The sequence below is a fragment of the Lytechinus pictus genome, chromosome 1, assembly GCF_037042905.1.
Source record: "Lytechinus pictus isolate F3 Inbred chromosome 1, Lp3.0, whole genome shotgun sequence".
Classification (NCBI taxonomy): Eukaryota; Metazoa; Echinodermata; class Echinoidea; order Temnopleuroida; family Toxopneustidae; genus Lytechinus; species Lytechinus pictus.
The window spans coordinates 2518921-2542150 of record NC_087245.1 but is presented as its reverse complement, the minus strand read 5'-3'; the positions used below and the strand labels follow the sequence as shown (position 1 = coordinate 2542150).

At 36.1% G+C, this 23230-nt stretch overlaps 1 protein-coding gene across 4 annotated transcripts in view; it reads right to left on the bottom strand.

The window, feature by feature from the left end:
• Positions 1 to 1581: 1581 nt before the first annotated feature.
• LOC129255749 (uncharacterized) overlaps positions 1582 to 23230 on the bottom strand; it is a 41712-nt gene continuing 20063 nt past the window's right edge. For 2 of the 4 annotated variants that reach the window (XM_064105398.1, XM_054894081.2), the window contains exons 2-7: positions 19655 to 19760; positions 17018 to 17138; positions 12840 to 12944; positions 9437 to 10045; positions 7299 to 9167; positions 1582 to 4469 (exon numbers count right to left, since the gene is read on the bottom strand). In XM_064105398.1, the coding sequence (XP_063961468.1) occupies positions 3189 to 4469; positions 7299 to 9167; positions 9437 to 10045; positions 12840 to 12902 (3822 nt within the window). In that variant the 5' untranslated portion in view covers positions 12903 to 12944; positions 17018 to 17138; positions 19655 to 19760 and the 3' untranslated portion in view covers positions 1582 to 3188. The remainder of the gene's footprint in view (positions 4470 to 7298; positions 9168 to 9436; positions 10046 to 12839; positions 12945 to 17017; positions 17139 to 19654; positions 19761 to 23230) is intronic. The other 2 variants (XM_064105452.1, XM_064105346.1) reach the window with 1 other exon arrangement.

Below are 23230 nucleotides of genomic sequence, written 5' to 3'. Positions count from 1 at the left end.
AACATATTTGAAAAAAAAAATCTGCATTTCTGTATACTGTCTGAACTATAATATGATTTGACATGTTTTTTCTTTCTAAACGTACAAAAGGCAATCGATTTCAAATAAAGATACAGACTGGGCATGTGGTTTGCAGTGGACTTAGCTTAACATTTTGCAACCTTTATAGTACAAAGCTCCTGAAAGCTGTATGTAGCATATGGTGATTATGATTCTCACATCTGATTGGATGAATACCTGTGTGACCTTTGACCTTTAACCAGTGACACTTTCTATTTACCTATGACCCAAGACCTTGTACAAGCTTGTAACAAATTCACAGGATAGACCAGATTTCTCTACACATCTTAGAATTACTATAATATCTAAAGCAGCATTCAGTATACTGATATTGTTGTAGACTGAGTTATCAGTGATGTGTAGTACTTGAAGACGATTAAATATGAACAATAAACTAAAATATAAATAATGAGGCAGCAACCAAAATAAAAAAAGGTTGTGTGAGATGATATAACAAAACGCAATCACACCTAGGTGTGATATAGGAATCTGGGCCCTGATGCATAAAAAGTGACTTTCATAGTAATGGGTAAGAGGGCTGAACAATCAATCAAAATCAAATTTTCCATGCTAGTTCTCCTAATGACAAAGTTATCATAATACTAAGTTTCCTATGCTACTGGGCCCTGGTAGCAAATGTGTCGATACCACCAAGAATATATTGATCGTATGCTAAATACTGATTAACTTTAGGAAAAGCACTTTCTTCAGGGCAAATTTTTTGTTACTTAGTAAGTGTAAACAAATTTTATAGCGATCTCAATATCTATATGAACTTGCAGAATTCTTAAAATAAATTGACTTGTGTTGTAATAGATCTGAAATGATGTACTTATCATATAAACATAAGTGTCTTCTCTGTATTATAAATTACTTGCTTTGCAACTTTCAAATGTGATTTTAGTGAGAAATGTTAATGTCAGACATTACTGTATTCATACTACAATTACCATCACATAGAAAAATATGTATTTTTCCAAGAACACAATTACTATGTCAAGCACAGTGGACAATTTCTGAAATTGCATAATACAAAATGTTATCATCCCCCCAAGAAAAAGAAAAAAATGTAGAATTGATGATTGGCATGGCCAACCTTTCTTTAAATGCCTTAATGTCATTCTCCTATAGACAATTGTATTTGTTTTGTTCTCTCCACACCATTAACATTCTTGATTGAAATCTAACAAACACCATGAACAATTTCCAATTCAGTGTGAAATGCTAGTGTTAGTGAAGGGGACAAATCACCAAATGTAACTTGAAATGAGGCTAATGCCAGGATTAAATTACTTGCTGAATGATGTAAGTGGTATCACACTACCAAACACATAATCGGTTGGTACTCATTGAAGCACCCTCATTTTCAAAACCAACACTAACATCATACCTGAAAGCACCCCTTGTCAGATCACAACTTGCTACAAGTTAATTGTCCCTGATAAAATCAAGCATTAAATAATTCATAAGGCAAATCCGAGGCAGGTGATGAAGTCATAACTTTCTTTTTCTTCTTCTTTTGAGGTACTTTTTTTTTTGCCGGACAAAGCTAGTAGCATTGATTTACATGAGTAAACTAAATTGAAATGGGTTATGTAATTGATGGAAAGCTTGAAAACTTAATCAAATACCTTCCCCACTATATTATGAAGTTTCCTCTGAGGGTGACAGCTTAAGTGCATAACCAAAATTGTTTCATTTTGCCTTTCAAAATCAAGATTTCCATGGAAATATCAATTGACCTCAAAAGTTTACTGTCATAACAGAACCAAGAATCCTATTGGCAGCAATGGTAAATTAACCTTTTCTTTAAAACCTGATTGCTTTAATCTGAACCAAGAATCTGCCATACCATTTACTAGAAACCACTATTCATAGATTGGTAGCTGCTCTATCTCTTCAAGTGGAAACACTGAGACTCATCTAAGTTATTATATTTATTTCATAAAATTGAGTTCTAATATCTTATTGCCCTACTGACATTGCAGTTGGCATGAAGAAAGTACTAAAAGCATTAAGAACAAAGAAAAACAAGCACCATTCAAGATTTATCTTCAATTCCACTTTTTGAAGAATCGATTTGAAAAAGGGAGTCATCAATATGGTTAGGGATACCTTTGCACAATTGCAACTGAAAATAGCACCTCATTTTTTTTTACATTAAAAAGTAATTTAAATGTGGAGTGGGGGGCACTTTTGTTCTGTTGACAAACAGATCCGATAAACTATTTTTAGAGATTTTGATAGCATCAAAGAGAAGCAAACCAATGCTACTACCTTGCCAACATTTTTCAATGATTTTTTATTTTTTTATGATGAAGAAAAAAAAATACCATTGCAGCATATTGATAAAAACGAGGTAACACTAATAGTTACTAGTCAGATACAACACAACAGCAGTAAAATAGAGATATTCTATATCTTTATATATATATTGATATGTATATTTATATGTTATATGCATATACAACCATCACAACAGCTCAAAATAGGTGGTGATTACTAGATGTCTATCATATAAACTGCAAGTAACCATCTACCACACAATTAAAAAAAAAAAAAAACATGAAACAGCCTTCTTAATGCATACTCCAAATAGAGCACACAATAATCTTTAAAACAGCAATGATATATTTTCTGTGCATTGATGTTGCATTCACTGAAATTACAAGCTAGCATTTAATGAAAATGCATGTTTGTTCTTTTATAGTCCCTCTGTGAGTTCCAAATGAATATGATTACCCAGTGCTTGGCACATGATAATCCTCAATCAGATACACACTACACTTTTGATCCAGTATTGATCTTAAGCTCTTTATAAAGTAGTCTATTTGTTCATATTCACCTTCCACATGAGCTCTGCACATTTCAACAGTGATGTGAGTACAATATGCATAATATTGAAAGTTCATGGAGTGATTGATATTACCTTGAGTGAACATACGGAAGAACAATTTAGTGGAGATTTTCAATGCCCCCTTCACTTGAAATGGATGAAATAAGTCAAGTAATTCTTGATGCTTAGAAAGACAATATTGTTTTAAACCTGAATATAAGCACGATTTGTATTTATGAGAGAGTTTTATACACCATAGTGGGGCAACCTTAAGTATAATCAACTATGTCTTCTAATTTTCTGATTCAATTTTTATCTGAACAGGTGGGATGGTGTTGTAGTGTGAAGAGGTTGGGATTTCTGGACTAACACTAGATTTCTCTACCTCTTGTTCCTTTTCTTTGTCCTTATCTGCATCTGTATCTTTACCCTCTAAACTTGCTGGCATATCACTCTTACTCTCTGTCCCATCATCCTTGTTGATTGAAGTGTCTTTATCCCTTCCAAACCTTGGAATTACTCTGTCTCTGTCTGTTTCTTCATCACTTTGTGGTTCACTTTTGACCAAGACAGGTTGAGCTTGAACAGTACTTGAGAGAAGAGGTGCGGGTGAGCTTGGCATTGGGGTCTGAGGGGAATGGGAGCCTTGGGGTGTGGCCGGGGAAGAATGGGAGAACTGGGAATCTAATGTCACAGTTTTCTGATTAATGGATGAGGATAGACTGGATGGTTGGATAGTGATTGTGCCACCTTGATAACTCAATCCTTTTCCTTTAGCACCTTGGGAGGAGGGTTTGGGTGACGATTGCTGCGGTATGGACAGTGACTGACGTGTCTGTTCTTGAGGTGAAGACATCGATGGAGCAGGGCTTGCACTCTTTGATGATCTTTCAGAAGGTGGAGCTAAGGAGAAGGAGGAACGCCTTTGCTGGCCTATTTCTAGTTGCCTTGGGTAGTTTGGACTTGGTGGTGCAGATGCTGACTGGAACTGGATAGGGGTTAAGAGAGGTATTGTACCTGCTAGAGTTGATAAAGGATAGAGCATGGTTGGAATCGGATAAGGTGGTTGAGAAGTGCTTGCACTGCAGGCAAATGGAATACCTGGGGGACCCACTGCTTGCATGCCTGGTGGTATCTGGGAAACTGAATCAGATAAAGTAAGACTGGGAATGCTTGTAGAAATGGACTTTTCAATCACATTTCCAACTGATCCCAATCTCTGGCTGGACACAAATTGGCTGTGAGGAGTCTGGATGTGTTTGTAGCCAGACAGATCCAATGGACCATTGCCTTCATGACTTCTTCTCACTCTACTTCCGCTTCTTTCTCGATGCTCAAAGAGTGACTGCTCAGCTGACCGCTTTCCACTCAGATCTAGGGGGCTGGGAAGCTCTGCAGGCCTATGATGTGGAAGCAGATGCTCCCCTAATCCCTGAGGTAAAGGACGGGGGATATTGACATGAGGAACAGTAGAACCAAGGTCCACCACTCCACTTCCAGATCTTGCACGACTGGCTACTTGCCAAGCTTCAGGAATACTGCCAGGTAAAGGACTGTAAACATTTTGAGAGGTCTGCAGAGACAACGATTGAAGGAAGAAAAAGAAGAGGAAAAGATATCATGACATTGAAACTTTAATAACCAAATAATATTAATCGAGTGCAGAATACATAATCTCTCATGATATTGTACTAAAATTGAGATTTTAATGTTTTAGACAAAACAGAATATTCAAAACATTCTTTCCATCAAGGTCAAAGGAATCACAAAAGTGTCAGGCCTCACCAACTTTACTCTGCTTTAAAATTTGAACATTGGTTATACATCACCATATTGTTGCAATTTTTCAATAATCCAAAACCCAAATGTAAAAGACCGTGCAGCCCTAATACCAGCATAAATATTCAATAATTTATAATTTTGCTTTCATCATATTAAACAAATTCATTTCAGCTGAGATATGAATAAATGCCTGTATAATGCAAAATACAGTATGTGTCATGTATACTTACTTGTTCATGAAATATATATGTCCATACACGTAAATTAAGAAAAAAAAATATTGTAACCCTTGGAAGCCTAAATGTGCCTCCTCTTTTTGTTTCAATAAATAAATTCTATACATTCTAGGTTTTACAAAAGGAATGCAAGTTGAACACAAGCATACTGCAACCCTACAAGCATACTGCAACCCTACATGAAATATATATGTCCATACACGTAAATTAAGAAAAAAAAATATTATAACCCTTGGAAGCCTAAATGTGCCTCCTCTTTTTGTTTCAATAAATAAATTCTATACATTCTAGGTTTTACAAAAGGAATGCAAGTTGAACACAAGCATACTGCAACCCTACAAGTATACTGCTTCCATGGGCATCCAATTTTCCTAATATGTATATGTAAAACAAAGTATTTTACATTTATTTTATAGTATGATACGTCATTTGTATAATGTCTCATTTTTATACTTTATGTTTGTATATTCTTGATTTTGCCCATTTTTTTAAATGGAAAATAAATGAATTCAATTCAATAACATCAGGGTGTGTCATAAGATTATTCATAAAATTACTTTTCAACAGACCTAAAGATAAGGTTGCAAGAAAGAATACTCTATGCCATTATCTTCCATACATTGAATCAAAAAGTGACTGCAATTCAAGTTGCCAAATTAGGGTGAAACTAAAATTACTGCAACCAAAAATAATATGTTAGCCTAACATATTCAAGTAGATCACACAGTTATAAATAAAGAACTTTGTGAAGTGTTTTATGAAACCGCAAAATGGCTTGATCACACAAATCTCAGCAACATTTTTTCTGTATGGTCAAAGGGATACAAGAAGACAATAAAACAATGTTGTACTACTTGTAGTGGAACAATTTTTTTTCTCTCTTTTTGGGGGGCACCTGGCAACAAAAGCTGAGAACCAGTCAAATTCCCCAATGTTATTCAACAAAAGAAAATAAACAAGTGGAATGCCTCTGGCAGTCTCACCTGCATCACGCGATTCAATATAGCAGCAGTGCTGACTTTGAAAACTACTATAAAATAATTATTCACAAAAAACACCATTCATATAATGATACAATAGTACTACGTTCATTGATATTTGACCTTGATCATGTGACTTAAAACTTGTCAGTGATACTTGATTACCCCTATATCCACATTTTATACACTATATCTATAAACTTTGAAAGTTATGACAGCAATCTAATAAAAATTACCTCTAAAATGGCCAAAGTTCAATGACCTTAAATGTCCTTTGACTTTCATCATGTGACCTAAAACTCGCATGAGATGTTCAGTGATACTTGATGACTCTTAATATGTCCAAGTTTTATGAACTAGACCAATACACTTACAGGGATATGATGGTAATTCAACAAATACACCCAACATGGCCAAAGTTCATTGACCTTTGACCATGGTCATGTGACCTGAAACTTGCACAGGATGTTCAAAGATACTTGATTACTCTTATGTCCAAGTTTCATGAATCAGATCCATAAACTTTCGAAGTTATGATGGTAATTCAACAGATACCCCCAATTTGGCCAAAGTTCATTGACCCTAAATGACCTTTGACCATGGTCAGGTGACGTGAAACTCAAGCAGGATGTTCAGTAAAACTTGATTAACCTTATGTTTAAGTTTCATGAACTAGGTCCATATATTTTTTTAAGTTATGATGACATTTCAAAAACTTAACCTCAGGTTAAGATTTTGATGTTGATTCCCCCCCCCCCCCACATGGTCGAAGTTCATTGACCCTAAATGACCTTTGACCTTGGTCATGTGACCTGAAACTCAGGCAGGATGTTCAGTAATACTTGATTAACTTTATGGCCAAGTTTCATGAACTAGGTCCATATACTTTCTAAGTTATGCTGTCATTTCAAAAACTTAACCTTCGGTTAAGATTTGGTGTTGATGACGCCGCCGCCGTCGGAAAAGCGGCGCCTATAGTCTCACTCTGCTATGCAAGTGAGACAAAAAATTGAAATCAAAGTTTTGTCCGAGTATCAGTAGAGACATAGCTTTGTCTCATCCTGTCTCAACAAGTCTCGACATGAAAGAGTAAAATATTAGATTTGCTCAAACAATTGATACATTGAAATTAATGCCTCTGCTTATAATGAATCATTACTAAAAGGGGTTACCTCTTTGAAATGCTTTTATATGAAAATGTGAACTATCTGAGGCCCATTTCATTAAAACTTGTTATTAACAAATTTCAAGCAACTGAAATCATTTGATTTGACTGGCTAAAATAGTGAGCTAGGAATGTTATAGAAATTATCATAATAACCAGACTGGTCAAACAATTTTATATGTTCATGCTATGGTAAATAAAAGTCATTATAAAAAGGGAACAAGAGAATAGGTTGTTACCTCTTGGGTAGTTCTTGGGGGTGAGCCGCTGACTGATCCCTCAGCTTCTGTGTCTGCTGATTGGGTTTCAAATGAAGAATGAGAAGCTTCACTATCGGCTCTGCTATCCTTACAAGATTGGTCATCACACACATAGTCTGAATCATTGGATGGAGGTTGTGGAGGGGGATGTCCACTACCTTCACCATGTCTCTGGGCAGCTATATGAAGCTCCATCCCAAATATACTATTACAGATGAAATCACATTCAGGACACCTGATGAAGAACACTTCACTACTGGAGCAGTGGCACTGGAACACAGAATAACGGTCTCGGAACAGGTCTATGATGGCATTTGCATTGTTTCCATTTTTCTTGTAGTATTTTCCATATTTTTCAAAATGGGATGCAGCACATTGTCGCCCGGTCCTACGCAACATTTCAATTCTACTCTGAGGGTCGCTAGGTGAAAGAGAATTCCTGTGATCCATACTACCTTGAGCACTGCGAGCAACCCGACTGATCTTCAAAGGTGCATCTTCTGTTGATGGTAGTGCGGTAATAGGAAGAGCAGTGCCAACGACACCTTCTGATCTCATTAAGGGTGGTCCATTTCTTTGATAGCCTAACTGGATCACACTCTTGGCACTATTGGGACTCAATGATGACTTTGATAACTGATGGCCAGTTGAAACTTTTGTCTCCATACCATCAGGATTGGCAGATCTATGTGAATCTTGCTGAAAATAACGGCTAGGCAACCCAGCATATCTGAGTCTGTGCTGTAATTCTAACAACTGAGCTTGGTCTAACTTGGAGATATCTGCAAGATTCCGTGGTAACCCAAGATCTCCCTGATCAGGAGTTCTGTTTCCATGTAGCCCTGATCTCCATTCACTGTCTGCTTTCATACGACCAAGCTGCAGTAGAGCACGGATTGTTGTATCATCACCTTCTCGACCAGGTGGTAAATGCAAGTTTTCCATTGAGGCGGGGGAATCTGCAGTAGATCCCGACCGTGGGCTTGCTACTGCACCGATACTGCCGGTGGGAGATGCCTTTGAAGCACTGGTGCCAACATGCACCTCTAAATGTGTACCACTGATACTGTGTCTTCTACCACTAGAAGATTCAATAGGATGTGGAGACGGTGGCTGTGAATGAGAGCTGGAACTAAAAAAAGGAGATCGTGAAACTACTATAGAAGGATGCTTTGGCAGAGGAGAACCTGGTGGTCGTGATATCGGTGAACTTGGTGCTGAATTCCTTGGAGAATTCGGTGCTGAATACCTTGGTGAGTTTGGAGCAGAATATCGTGGTGAACCTGGCACAGACAGTCCAGAGGTAGAAGCTGGAGAATTAGGTGCGGATAAAGTGTTTGCAGGAGAACTAGGCGAAGAGTTTGGGTTAGGGGAAGTAGGAGCTGGAGACCTAGATGAAGGTGATCGGGGAAGTGGTGATCGAGGGAGAGTAAGGCTGGCAGCAGGGGATTTAGCGACAGGTGAACGAGGTATCCTCTGCTGAGGTTGAGACCGTGCTTGGTTATTTCTGCTGGGTATTTGAAGTTTGGGTGGTGGGCCAATCGCTACAGGACTTCCAGACTTTGCGAGTTTTCGGCACTTTGTACATATAACAAGACCACTAGGTGCAACAGGATAGTCCTTTGGATTGGGAATGATCGCGTTTTGGCAGATGAAGCAACGGGTTCCACCTGTCTGTACACTGGACTTGTAATGATCAATGTCTGGTTTTTTGAAGAGAGAGTTCTTTGTTAGGTTGTCACTTCCTGGCTTGGATGGTTGTCGATCAGCTAAACCAGCAAGTTTTGGATGTCTATTATGATGTCTTGGTTCATCCTCTCTGGCAGGAGAGTGGACAGGAGACATGGCCTGCATATGAAAATCAAATGGTAGGTATAATCAATGATTAGTGTAGCAACTTGCGAAAAAAAAAAAAAAAACCAGAGACATCTGCTTACCAAAAGTTATAATCTTGAAATCTGATTGCCTAAATTCATGGTATTTTAATACTGAATAATCACTGATAAATAATTTAATGAAAACTGGAAGATATATATATTTAACAAATAGAAGGAAGACGAAGAAGCATTACTTTGCGAGTACATTCAATGACATTAAGTACATAATAATAAACTAACCTGAGCGCTCTTTTTTTCACTACTGTCTCCCCTGGATCCTCCCAATTTTTCATCAGGATTTAAGTTGGTGGGTGATATAGGCGGCAGGGGCACCTCAAAGTCTAAGATAATTGGTTGGATTGGAGGAATCTTCTCATTGATATGCACGCTGCCGTTGACGCCACCATTCAGGAATGGACTCATAACAAGTTCAGTCTTGCCCTCTGGTTTGCGTCGCTTCCTGCTTGCCTTGGCATCCACTGCAGCCATGTCCTGGGGCATCTGTGGACGCTTGGCACCACGACCGGGTAAGCCTGTGATGTCCGTTGGGTTGATCATCGTAGGGTGATTCTGCCTCTCTGGTGGACGGATGATGACGTTGGGTGGTCCCGTTGATCTAGGGATGGACTGATGATGTAGGTACATGGGCTCAACGTAGTGATTACGCATGGCCACATGGGGGTCACCAGGAGGTGTACCCCATGCAACACCGGGGGCTGTAATGCGAAATGGGTGGGTTGGGTGCATGACTGATTGCTGAGTCAAGAGATTTGCTGTGGTTGTATGGGGATACTTCTCAACGTGATTCATTACAGCTTTAGGAGAAGGCTCTGGTATCTTCTCTTTGTGCTGTGAAGGAATAAAAAATAGAAATTGCTAGTGAAATTGCATGAATGCTGCTGGCACTTTAACACTGATATCAATGACCACAATTTTAGTTAAAACCAGTCTGCTTTTTATAAGATCTAGGCCATCATCATCAAACTTATAGAGAACACTCATGAGAAAAGGATACAGTGTTTATATTACTAAACAATGAGTTTTGAGTCTCGTCCTCCTATGCTAGTCTCTGAAAGGACCACAAGTAGATTGAAGATAGGAACCCTATTGAATGCATGGCACTGACCTGGGCCCTCTTGTATAAACTTTACTACTATGATAACTTTGCCATGCAGTGGTAACTTGCTAGAATCCTTGATTCTGATTGGCTGTTGATCAGAATTACCATGATAGTTACCATTAATGGCAAAGTTACTATAACAGTAACTTTATGCAACGGGCCCATTATTGTGGACATGTTTATCATCCCCATATCATAGATTCAGCTCACACTATGGATTCTATCATTTTCAATAAGGTTTGTCACAGTAAATCAACTTCATGCTTTACCATTATCATGCTTCCTAGTCTGGCTTCTTTTTTATATTCCTTTAAAAAAATATTTTCTTAGTCTTGTGCATACTCATTGATAGATATCACAATCAATGGAATCGACGTGTACAAGCAATGATAAATGATAACAATCTGTAAGCATTTCAGAGCTATATACTTTAGCTACTTAGATACTTTATGTAAATAATATTCCTTTTTAAATTTATATAATAGATTTTTTTTATGAGATAATATAATGAAATGAAAATACCTTGAAATTAAAAGATTGAACAGGTAGAGATTATAAATTACAAGAGAGATAGAGAATAACCAAAAAGAAAAGAAACATGAAGTCATGATATATATTGTTTTAAATGCAGGGTATGCATAAACCCAATGAAGCCTTTAACAATCAACAATTTATCATTTCAAATGCTCACAGGTTGAATTTATGCTGGTAGAGGAAAATTGTACCATTTTTTTTACTTTGATACATCTAATATTCTCCAGAATAATAGTTTGGTACACCTTTTTCATGCTGTTTGTAGGTCAATTGAATGAAATCAATCAATCTTCAAAACCGCCAGACAACTGGTATACTATATGGTCCTGTTTTTGTTTTTTTCTTCTGGTAGGTGATATATATTTCGAGCTTCATGTATTGTTACGCTTTCTTTAATTTCCCTTCATGTAGCAAGAATTTCTACAAAATCTTACCATTAAGACCAAGAGTCTACCTAAACATCAAGTTGATCATTGGTTTTGGAAAACAGGCAGTTTCGGTTTATTGTTGGGGGAAACTCAATTGAAAAAAAAATTGTCAAAAACTTGCTGAAAAATCAAATTTTAAATCTATAAAATGTCCCTGTATTGTTCATATTTCCTTGGAAATAATTTGATTCGGTTGTAAACTCCCAAGAAAATTAGATTATTTCCTTCTTCATGTATCTTGACAATCAGAATATTTATATGAAGGATAAGATCACAGGCAAAAAAAGAGTCAAGACACATTTTTATATCACGAAAATAAATAATCCAAGAATAACTAACAGAATCACTGATATTCACCCAAATCTTTCTTTTATGCTTCTTTCCTAAACTTGGAAAAGGTTTTAAAAAAGATTGAGTGGGAGGGTGTTGTAGCCGCCCCAGCACTTTCCCCTTCTGACCATATCATCTACAAAGCCAAATTAGCCAGGCCTCATTTGAATTAAAAGCAAAGGCTTCTTTTTATTTTCAATGTGTCTTGTCATCAATAAAAAAAAAATTAACAAAGTATCAAACCTAAAAGAGCTGCCAAGTGTACAATAATATATGGAATCTTTTAACCAGGTCAATTTCAATTAGTTGTGACTTTGTCTAATTATTCCTATTTTTCCTATGAAAATCAAAATATCATAAAATAAACCCATCCCAAAAAGGAAGTAGGCAAGCATAATCAGCAACTAATGGTGAGACAAAAAGCCACAGTAAACCACTACAGTTTCTGTTTGCTCCCGCTATATAAAGACAATTTATTGTTTCTATTCATGTTTATTCTTTTTGTTTGTTTGTTTTTCTCTTGGGGGTATTTTCTACAGCCTCTACTTCCAGTTTTGTTTTCTCCTGCTCATGACTGTATCTATAAAGGCTGCATCAAATAGAAATCAAAAGTAAATGCTCGTCACTATTCCATGAATCTTGTAAACAGATACAAGTTGTCGTACAGTTTTCATAGAAACAGTCAGAGACCAGTGTTTCTATTTATCTATCAAAACAGGACTTTGTCGAAACTGATAACTGATGACAATTTGATCAGGGTGGTTTGTTTAAGCGTCGCTTGTAAACTCACAATTTCATACACGGCTGTTTAAGGATCTTGTGCTAAATGACATACCCATAATTCTCTGTGCTCATTTTAATACATGGGAGAAAAATCAAACATCAGCAAAATCTGTAGTAAAATAAGAAAGCTATGACATTCTAAATTTTCACTTATGCTTATCACAAGTGATAAGCACGCACATGTAACCGATGATGTCAAAAACTCAAATTTCTTTTTGTTTCATTATGTGAAATATTTAATTCTGTTAAACATATTATGTAGAACTTGGTGATTTCACGGAGATCATTTTTGCCATCAAATCTATAAAAATAAATCTAAACATTGCCCTCCTCATTTCTTGCAGGTCATACAAACTTCATCTACCAATAAAACTTTAAGATATATCAAACCAAATATTGTTGAAATTGCCACAAAACAATGATTTGTTTTTTATACATAAATATATACCTGAACTGCTTCTGTCATTTTCCATTCCTGGATGAATCGTTTCTTGACTGGCTTAACCATCATTGCACTTAAATCACAGCTCCTAGCTGAAGACCTGGTTGGAATCTGAAATGATATAAGCATATACAGTTAAAGCAAGTTTTCTAACAAAGTAACATTTGTATTATTCATGCCTATTGAGGTCTAGTGGTTCTGACTCTTGTCTTTCAAACAGAGGGTCGAGGGTACAAGTCCCAGCCATGATATGGCATGTTTTCCTTCAGCAAGAAATTGATCCACTTTGTGCTGCACTCAACCCAGGTGAATCGATACGATTCATTCCTTGAATGCGATGAAAACTACTGATAAAGTGGTAGCTCCAGCTAAATCTAGGGTAATAATAGTTTTGCTTTGCATCCTTTAGCAAAACAGTATATAACTTAAAGATATTATTACTATTTTTCAAGAAAAAAATACCACTGATCTCATACAAAATATCAAAGGAATATCACTGGTCCTTCAAACTTGACATTTCACCTTGAACACTGCAAGTCCATTTAACAATGAAGCAATGTGCATTTTTCCTGTATCTATCATTTACGTTTGAGAATGAGGGTGTGTCGAGGACATTTCACAACACATTTGCTCATACTGAGAGAGTCTAAACAATACATGAGCACTGTACTAAACATATGACTATTGAAATGAAAATATGAAATACAGCAAAGACTAAAGCTTGGAGAAAACATCAGGAACAAACTAGCAACGTTATCATCACACAAATTTTAAATATTCTTCCAAATCAAAGACCAAACAATGATCAGCTATTGAATTAAAACATCTACCATTTCTAAAACCTGCTTCACAATCTTGAAAAGTTTCCTCCTTACAAGGGAGCACTTATCCACAGGACACCAGCAAGACTGGACGGCATGTAAGTGCCTTAACCGACTTCTTAACAAGACTAATATGCAAATATGCAAAAGTTGGGATATACTGATGGCTGAAAACATTAACTGTTACTGTGAATTGTCTTAAACATGAAGAATCTCCTGTTATCATTGCTCAAACATTGAAGTTCATAGCAGCCAGGATGATTTGATGACTTCAAATGAGAAGACTGCTATGTGCTGGATCACAACCTAATATCAGATCATCTGTGTAGTTATCGGACAAGAAAGAAGAATAACATCAATAATAATCTCCACGCCTTCTAACTCTGAAATGAATACCATAAAAAGTATCTCTTCCAAGAAATGCAAAAAACCAGGAAATACATGACAAAGTACTTCAAACTTTCAGAATATTCAAATGGCTACCGTGGCTACTCCAAAGAAATCAATGTAAACACAAAACTGAAATACCAATTGCTTCTTTGTTCAAACATGATTCTAATTGGTTTTGAATTTGATGACAAGTCCAAGAAAACCATTTCTAGTTCATATTTTATCAAAGGGTAATGAAAGTGATGATAATCAATAAATCAAGACAGGAAATTAAAAGTATATAGAACTTACATAGAATTAAATCAATTCAGTACATTTAAGTGAAAATTATTGAAAAATAAAGGGTCATCTGAAGAATATAAAACGATTCATTTGTGTTCTTCTGCATTTAAGGCTTTGTAACTTAGTAAATACTACTGGTAAATCAAAATGGGAAATTCAGAGAAAAAATGTGTACATACATTGTTATCTACGTGTATATTCCGGTCAACTAACCACACTAAAATATCAAGAAAGTTAAATAGTTGTTTGACTGCATTAGACTTGTAATGCTTACTGCTATATAAATCTTTTTTTTCTTAGAATAAAGTGCTAGGCTATTCTTTATGCAGATTAAAAAAAGAAATGGGAAACAGTTTTCTGTTTAAATGTTATGAAAAGTACAATTAATGAATTTAGAAGTAACCTATAATCATTGGAAATATATGATATATATAATACTTCTGAATATGAACATATTAAATATTTAAAAATAGACTATACAGTATATGACATTAAAGATTAAGCAGGGTTGAAGGTGTGATTTTTAGACTTCACTTTTGTTGAGAGTATAGTTTCCAGGGACCTCTGATGTCTGTGGAATAGAAATTTGATTGAAATCTGAGCAGACAGCTCTATCCAACGGCCAAGAATACTTAGAATTCTCAGAAATAAAGGGGATGCATTAAATGTGGGCGTACAAGACTACACCGGCTAAACAACAAGAAATGGGCTTGGTTTACATGACTGCCATATCTGATTTACAATGCTACACTCAAGCTTTTTTTTATCTTTAATTTATTCTAATCCTACTCCTCTATGGCCTGTTACAATCCCACACAAAATTATCTCATTACATGCACACTTGCAAAACAAATTGTTTGCAATCATAATGTGGAGCTCAGCCATCTACTGAAAATCTTTTGCACAGAGAGGAAATTTCCTTTCTCAGACAACAAAATAGGATAACAAGTGATTTATGGTGTATTTTGAGGAAAAAATGTTGTTGCATATGTAATATTAAAGGAAAAGGAAAGTGTAGACATCATGCCATCAGCTCGCTGCATAGAACTCTTTCATCAAAATAATGTGAAAATTTTACATTCCATAACTTCTTATGAAATTTTCAGTGTTTTTTCTTCTTTGATAATAGTATTTTGGCTTGGAGTACCGCTCTAAGGACACTTTATATAGAGTATTTATTGAATTCCATTTTTCCAAGATCTTATGAATCTTCTTTGTCAATCTGAGATATCATAATACTGGAATCAATAAAACTCATTTTAAGATGTTTTTCACTCATTGGTCATATGAAATGGTGGAGTTCCTAAAGTTTCTTTTTATTTCTTACTACTTGAGTTGCAGAGCTGCCAAGTTGTATTTTGCATTTTCAGTATTCTTATCCCCCAAAATCAGTATTTTGTCAAAAAAATCAGTATTTTTACCGTGTGAGATAAATATGCACACCTGCCAACCTCTGGAATGAAAAACTGTATTCTGTGAAAAAAAAACTGCATTTTTCCCCAAAAAAGTGTATTTCATAATAAAATGCTTGGCGCACTCGCTCATTGCGGCGCTCAAGCTGCATGCAAGCTAAAATGCGCACTGCTCTTGCAGATGAAAAAAAAACCATTAAACATGTGTATATCTTCACCCTGGTTTTAACAAAATGATTGAAAAAAAAACAAGTTACCTGAAATAACATTGATCTAATAACCATATTTTTGTACGTTTTATGAAATAGAGACATATAGAGATTATTTTTCTCAATAAATTACGATTTAGTAATTTAGTTGTGTTTTTTTACAAAAAATGTATTTTTCAAAGAAAAACTGCCATATTTTGGTTGCATAAACGTACTAAATACGGCTAAAACGTACTGGTTGGCAGGTCTGGAGTTGGAGTCAAATTACCCTGTGATAGAATGATACAACAGCTCAAGCTAGCCAATATAAGTTTGGTATATTGAACATAACTAGTACTAGAACAAAACCAATTTGAAATAACATGAAAAAATTACAAAATCAGGACAGATTTTTGAAGTCTTACCCATCAATCTTTAATATTTGGAAGCTTCAATAACAACATAAATCATGAATCCTAAAATAAAAAAAGTCTTGTCAACATTTGTTGTTCCCTTCCTATGCAAAAAACCCAAGCTAGCTGATCAAAGCAATTTTTAGAGTACATTTCCATAATTGAGCTAATCTTGGACTGAAAGGAAATCATCCAAATTTCTTGGAAGCCTGAATTATTTTGGTTTCCGAGCTTAAGGGCCTGGAAGGCTTTCAAAAAACCCAAGGGTAAATAAATAAAGAGAGCCTTTCAGCTTCTGATCACATCACAAATTGACTAGATCAGATTAGCCAATCATAATTCTCCTTTCATCTCTGATAATAATGTGAGGCTATGTTGCCTGGAAAAATAAGAATAAACCGGAGTAGAACCTGTAACAAACACAGCTGAAATGGTCACCCAAAAAATAAAAGCCATGCAAAACACATTAATGGAAAAGGTAGCTTCAAGAGCCAACACTACATGAAGGACTTTTGGCATAACTGATTAATTTTGTTTATAATTTTCTTGACAAGATTTTCACAAAGTTGCGCTGTTTTAATTGATCACTCACATATAATTTATTGGAATATACATGGAATATTGTCCATCAACATCAATTGGAAAAACATAGAAATGCAAATGGCAACACACAAAGACCTTTGTTGTGGCTTGTCTCTTCCCTCCAGAAAGATGCTGTTTGGTCTTCACAAAGGTTGAGTGGTATGGTCCTATTGAGCAGGGTTCGTGGATGACAGGGGTATTGTTCTTTGGGCCACTCCTATTGGGACAGTAGGGGTGTGAAAATAATTTTAATGATGGTAACATGCAACTACTCATAATAAAGACAAATATAATTGAAATAAAATGCAAGAGCAGGCACCGTTTTGTTGTATAGTATCAAAAATTAATATTTGCAGGCAAGCATACAGGATGGATCCCAATTTAGCTGGGTAATTTCACACATGACTGCACTTAATTAATTACTGATCTATGTAAAACTGATGAGTAGCAATGGAAAAGATCTTGTTCAATGGATAAATTACATTTTGATGCATCATCAGTTTAATTAAACTACTGTTGAATGGTGGTCAGGCGACATACAGTAATTTCGCTGTCAAGCCTTAGTATGTTGTTATTTATTTTTTTCCAACAATCGTTCATGAGAAAAGAATACATGTGCATGCCACGTATGTCAGAGTGTCTGGACTGCCAATTTCATATGGGCATACTTATCTGCCCCCCCCCCCCCCCTCCCGAAAGACAATGAAGCTAGAGCAATTGCTAGATTCACATGCCCACATTTAGCTTTTGGTGTTAACTACCTAGTGTAATATACAAATATGCTGCCAAAATGATCAGCACTTTTTAAACGTTATCCTTTAATATAATAACCCCTTTTTCCCAGAATTGTGTGCCACTTGTATTTCTTCATTAAATTACACTCTTTGAGGTCAGAAAAAAGACAAATTAAAAGAGAATCGCCCTAGCTACATGTACATTACAGCACTTCCCTTCTGAAGTTAAGTATTGTCCTAAAAAATTCCTCCCAACATAAATGGTATTAAGTATTGAAACTTTGGATAAACAGGAGGAAATATACCTATGAAGGTAAAGAAATGGCTTTTGAAGAATCAGAAATATTTCAGATCACTTTCCTTTCTATTAATTAAACTAAGATAGGTATATCATAATGTTTAATATTTCAAGATTTATGTCTTTTTTTTTTAAGTATGTCGAAAACCAAAATATATATACATGTAGATAACCATATGTCCCATATTTACCATAACCGTATGACCCAGAAAAGTGAGATGGTTGAGTTATATTTTGTACTTTGCCTTTAAAAAGGGAAGATTATTACCCCCCCCCCCCCGTAATATTGATTATGGCATCTTGTACAAAAAATCATACCCAGATCGTTGAATCCAATCTATTTCGCATTTCCCATGTTTTTTTTAAAGAAAAAAAATCCATATTTTTTAGACAAAATTTTGTCCAAAGTGTCTTTTTATAATCATGAACTGGACAGTGTTTTTTCTCGGGTGGGGAGGGAGGCCTTTTATTTGCTTCACATTAGGTGGTTTCAGACCGCCTCGAAGTTCGCCAGTTCCAGGTATTCTCTGATCGGGAAATTTACCCCGATCAGAAAATACCAGGTATTTTGGCGGTCTGAAAGCAAACTACGCGTAATATCCCCGAAAGAAAATACCCGATAAATAGTAGGTACTTGGCGAAATTACGAGAACTTTCGCGGGGATTTTTCCAAGGTCGTGGGTATTTTGGCGGTCTGAAAGCAAATTACGGGAACTTTTAGCCCAGCGTGTCGTTGGGTGCGGCGCCCAGGGTGGCTGCTGGGCTAGTGATTTTGAATCTCGCGCCTTGCTTGCTTATCAGACCATACTGCGCATGCTCGTAACTTCAGGAACTACTTCAGGAACTTATCCCGAAGGGTATGTTTCAGGGCGGTGTGAATGCAGAAATAATTAATGGGTATTTTTCAGCCTAAAAAAGTTCTCGTAATTTAACGGGGATTCTTGTGATCGAGGCGGTTTGAAACCACCTATTGAGGCATATAAACAGGTGTTCCTCAAATAACTTACATCTATATGAAAGGCAATTTAAGACAATTTTTTCCTCAAATTTCATAGCTTTTACTTGTGAAAATTGAACATGTATGAATTAAAAAAAATATGCATAAATTAAAAGGGAATGACTTCACCAAAAATTGATGATTTTGGTATTCTCTGGCAAAGTGATTGAAAAACACCGTTCCACTTTTTCTGGGATGCCTTGTATTGTTCCTGATCTTGAGATGATATACTATTTCTATATGCATAAATAGCTTTATAGTTTATCAAGTGCATGTAAGTATGTCACTGAGGACAATTGTCAAGAGAGGATCAATTCTTACTCTAAAGGAGCCCATTTTATGGTTTACTTGACAAAAGTATGCTTGTACCATGCGTCATATAAGGTGGGAAACTATTTGTGGGAGCTTTATACCAAATCATTTAATCCATTGTAGTCAGAAAGCAAATGCATTTTGCATGACATAAAGAATGAACACATTAAAACACAAAATTGGTATCTCATTGAAGAGTGATGATATCATCCTTGCAAACATTGGCCATGTGGGATTTTGTACAGAAAGTGTGCAGCAATCACCTTTTCTACAATGATTCTTACATTTCCTAGGTTTAACCGATCGTACAATGGTACATGTATTAAGATCTGACCTATTGGAAACCTACTTTCACATGACCTATCTTATGCTGACTTGATGTACATATTTACCTGAGATATATCCTCTGGCCCAAGACAAGTTTGTTTTCAGACAGCAGAAGAGTCCTGTATTGTCTCCGCCATTTTATCCTGATTTCCCCTGGAATCGGTGGGTAATCTGTATCAGGAGAAAAGAGGAAAGTTCCAAAACATATTGCTATTTTTAATCTGCAGAGAAATTGCACAGACCTTAAAATGGAGTCCACATACCGTAGGGAGGAGAAATGATTGTTTGCAGAGAGCAGACCTACTTGTTAATATGTCACTTGCAACTCTATCTATAGTGTATTCCAATGGATCACTTTTAAGAAGTCTTCATTCAAAACAGATAATACTGCAAGTATCAATAATATTGTATTGAAAATATCACTTTTTGTGACATAACTACTTTCCCCTATTTACTGTAACACAAAATATCCCAAAATAAAAAAACAAAAAAAAAACCCAAAACATAACAGAATGGTGTAGTTTTTTTTCAATATAGGGGGCCTACATGTACAGGCTTACATTAAAGATTGCCCATTACCCCTTCCCCATGAATGAGTCATTAATATGAAACATAATGCCCTATAAAAAAAAAAATCTAACTCTTTCCAGTTTCCACGCATACTTCGCACCAATGCACACTCGGTGCCATGAAAAACTTTGCATTTCACTCTCAGACAAACAATCCATTGTATTTATGTTTACCATAATAGTAACATATATGTGTGATATTAGGCATTATTTACCAAATTTTTAATCATTATTTTCCAAAATATATTGTATAGTCAGAAAGCGGGTGAAATTCTCTACAACTTTGCTATGAAACATCTCCCTTCAAAATGTTGCAGTGATAAGTTATAGCTAGTTGAATTGAGCAAGTCCATTTCATTTACCTCTCCTGATCCCTCCCTGAAAGTAATTCAGCACAGAGGGGTTCATGGCCTAGCGCACAAAGAGTTCAAAGAAATAGACCAGTGAGTTTGGTTTATTCATCATTAAGTTTAAATGTAAGTGGCAACATACTGAACCTACATGTAGAGTGTGACTTTTTCAGCTGTGCATAAGAAGTCAGAATATTGGTAACTTTGTAACAAATTTTCAAAAACAAAATTATGGGTTATCAAATCAGAAGAAATATTGAAGTCTGAAGCCGATACATGTATTTTTCTGTTATACCCAAGTTTGATGCAGCAATGTTATGTATCTTCTTTCTTTAACTGTTTTCAATATTTCCAAAATATACTCATTCAGGATACAATAGCCCACGATTTACCATGCTAAACAGGAAATTATTACTGAGTGGATGTGGTTTACAAAAGAACATGGACACAGTTTGCAACCAAGACCAAGTGAGTTCCTAAAGTGGTCAAATCGAGCAACCTACGCATTGTGCTTTGCATAAAATTTAACAAACCTTCATGGAAAGAAGGTTAGGGATAGTATTCATCTCTAACATGATTCATGGTTCTGGTTGGTCACATACATTCTCTTCTATACTAAAATCTATAACTTATAAGAGCAGTCAGTTTCCTCTCCTTCTCCATGGCAGAGCTGTGGTTGCTAGGGGTAACAAGAAACAATAACTGCGGGCAATGTCTGATGGCCCTTTCCCTTGAAAACATGAGCACATGACATCCAACAAGCAAAGCCTTTCCCAGAAACTTGTGGCTCTAGGATTTACCCTTTGTACAAAGATTTAAAGGGATAGTGTTTCAAAATAGTTATGCAATCTTCAGAATACGCCATACGAGATAACTTTTTAATACTTTTTAATACTTGTGACAGAAAAGGAAGATACTTGATAAGGCTTCCTCAGACACCGTTCTCACTACATGTACCTTTCTAAAACTAGTTTACTGGAAACTAGTTTAACGTGTAATGAGAACGGTCGAAGCAATCTTCCAAACCGGTTCATAAAACCACCTCGCAATGTAGTTTTCAAGATCGCTTTGCCTCGTTAATCTGGTTTAAGTGTTAGTGAGGACACTTCAGGAAGCGATCTTCGCACATTTTGAGCGAGCTACTGTACACTCTGTGTACTGTGTAGAATGCCTAAGATGCAGTTACGAATTCCACACAAAGTGTGTCACCCACTAAGAGCATTCCCACAGCAACAAGATCACTTTTATACATGAAGTGATTTTGAAATCCTTTTTCGTGTGATCAAATGGGGACGCTTGCAAAGCGATCTTCCAAACTGGTTTCCTGAACCAGTTTCCAGTAAACTAGTTTTAGAAAGCGTAATGAGAACGGGGTCTCTGAACATGCAATGAAAACACAGGATGCAGTCTCCTAATTTTTTTTCACTATTTCTAGTTATCCCAAGGTTGATAACTTTTTGATATATAGAGGGACACCATTTATACAATATCAATTGATTATAGATCTATTAGTTGTAGAATATTCCCTTTTTTATTTACTCCTAATCATTTATGATTAATTAACCTGTTTTTTGTAGAAGGAATGAAAATGGAAAGTGAAAAGCTTTTACTCAATATGTGAAAAGGGTGAAGAATAAAAAATAAGAACTCTAGTCAGCAGCATTCTACAAGTTTCCTGGTAAATAATGGCTGGAAATTGCCAAAAAAAATGTCATATATTATTATTATGAAAATAAGTGAGATGGAATGATATCAAAATTACTCTTGAACAGGAAATCAGGAGCACTGGAAAGATATTGCATTCTGTTTTTCATGTGACCCCCTACTGTGAAAACAAAATACCCAATCTGAACAGGTCAAAAGAATCTTTAAGAGAAGGGTCTACACAAATAATCCTGAACTCTACTAGTTTGGATAGTTGGTCTGGGATAAGCTGTTAATTTTTGCACTAAATATTATTCCTCGCCAGTAAAAGAGGTACCAGGAAATAAGAGAGAGAAACCTCAAAGCCCAGGAGGTAGCCCTTTAAAAAGATATTGACTCACAATTTGCTGGACTTGTGGCTTCTTCTCTCACTACAGGTTTCCTGGAATACAGACTATGGGTGCGTTTATCCGCCACTTTTTTACCCTATAATCATGATTCCAATCATGATTCAAATCACGATTCTGCAGAATCACGATTGCGTTTAGTCGAAATTGAATATAATCATGATTAGAATCACAAACATGAACTACGAAAAAAAGGGCGTTTGGAAAGACGTTTCTGCAGAATCACGTACGAAAATGTTCGGATAAACGATATCGTGATTTGAATCATGATTATATGACGTCATTGTGTCGAGCTATTTCCGGTTCTTGCCAAGGCGCGCGCCCCACGTTGTCACATCACATGTACGTCGCCGACCTCCAATGTCCAACGTTGACCTATACTTCCTGGGTCAAACTGCGCACTGTGATGCGCACTGGATCGGTCCGAATCCGAGGAGAAACAGCGTTGGAACGAAGGTCGTCTAAACCCTGATTCTGTAGTAATTGTGATTCATGTTTGTGATTTGAATCATGATTCCAATCATGATTCAAATCACGATTCTGGCTTGAGGTCGGATAAACGCAGCCTATATTACCACAGTAGAGTGAAAAACATCCTCATTAAATCCTTCTTTATCTTTTCATTCTTATCTCTCAAGTGATTTCTTCAGTAACAGGTCCATGATATTACT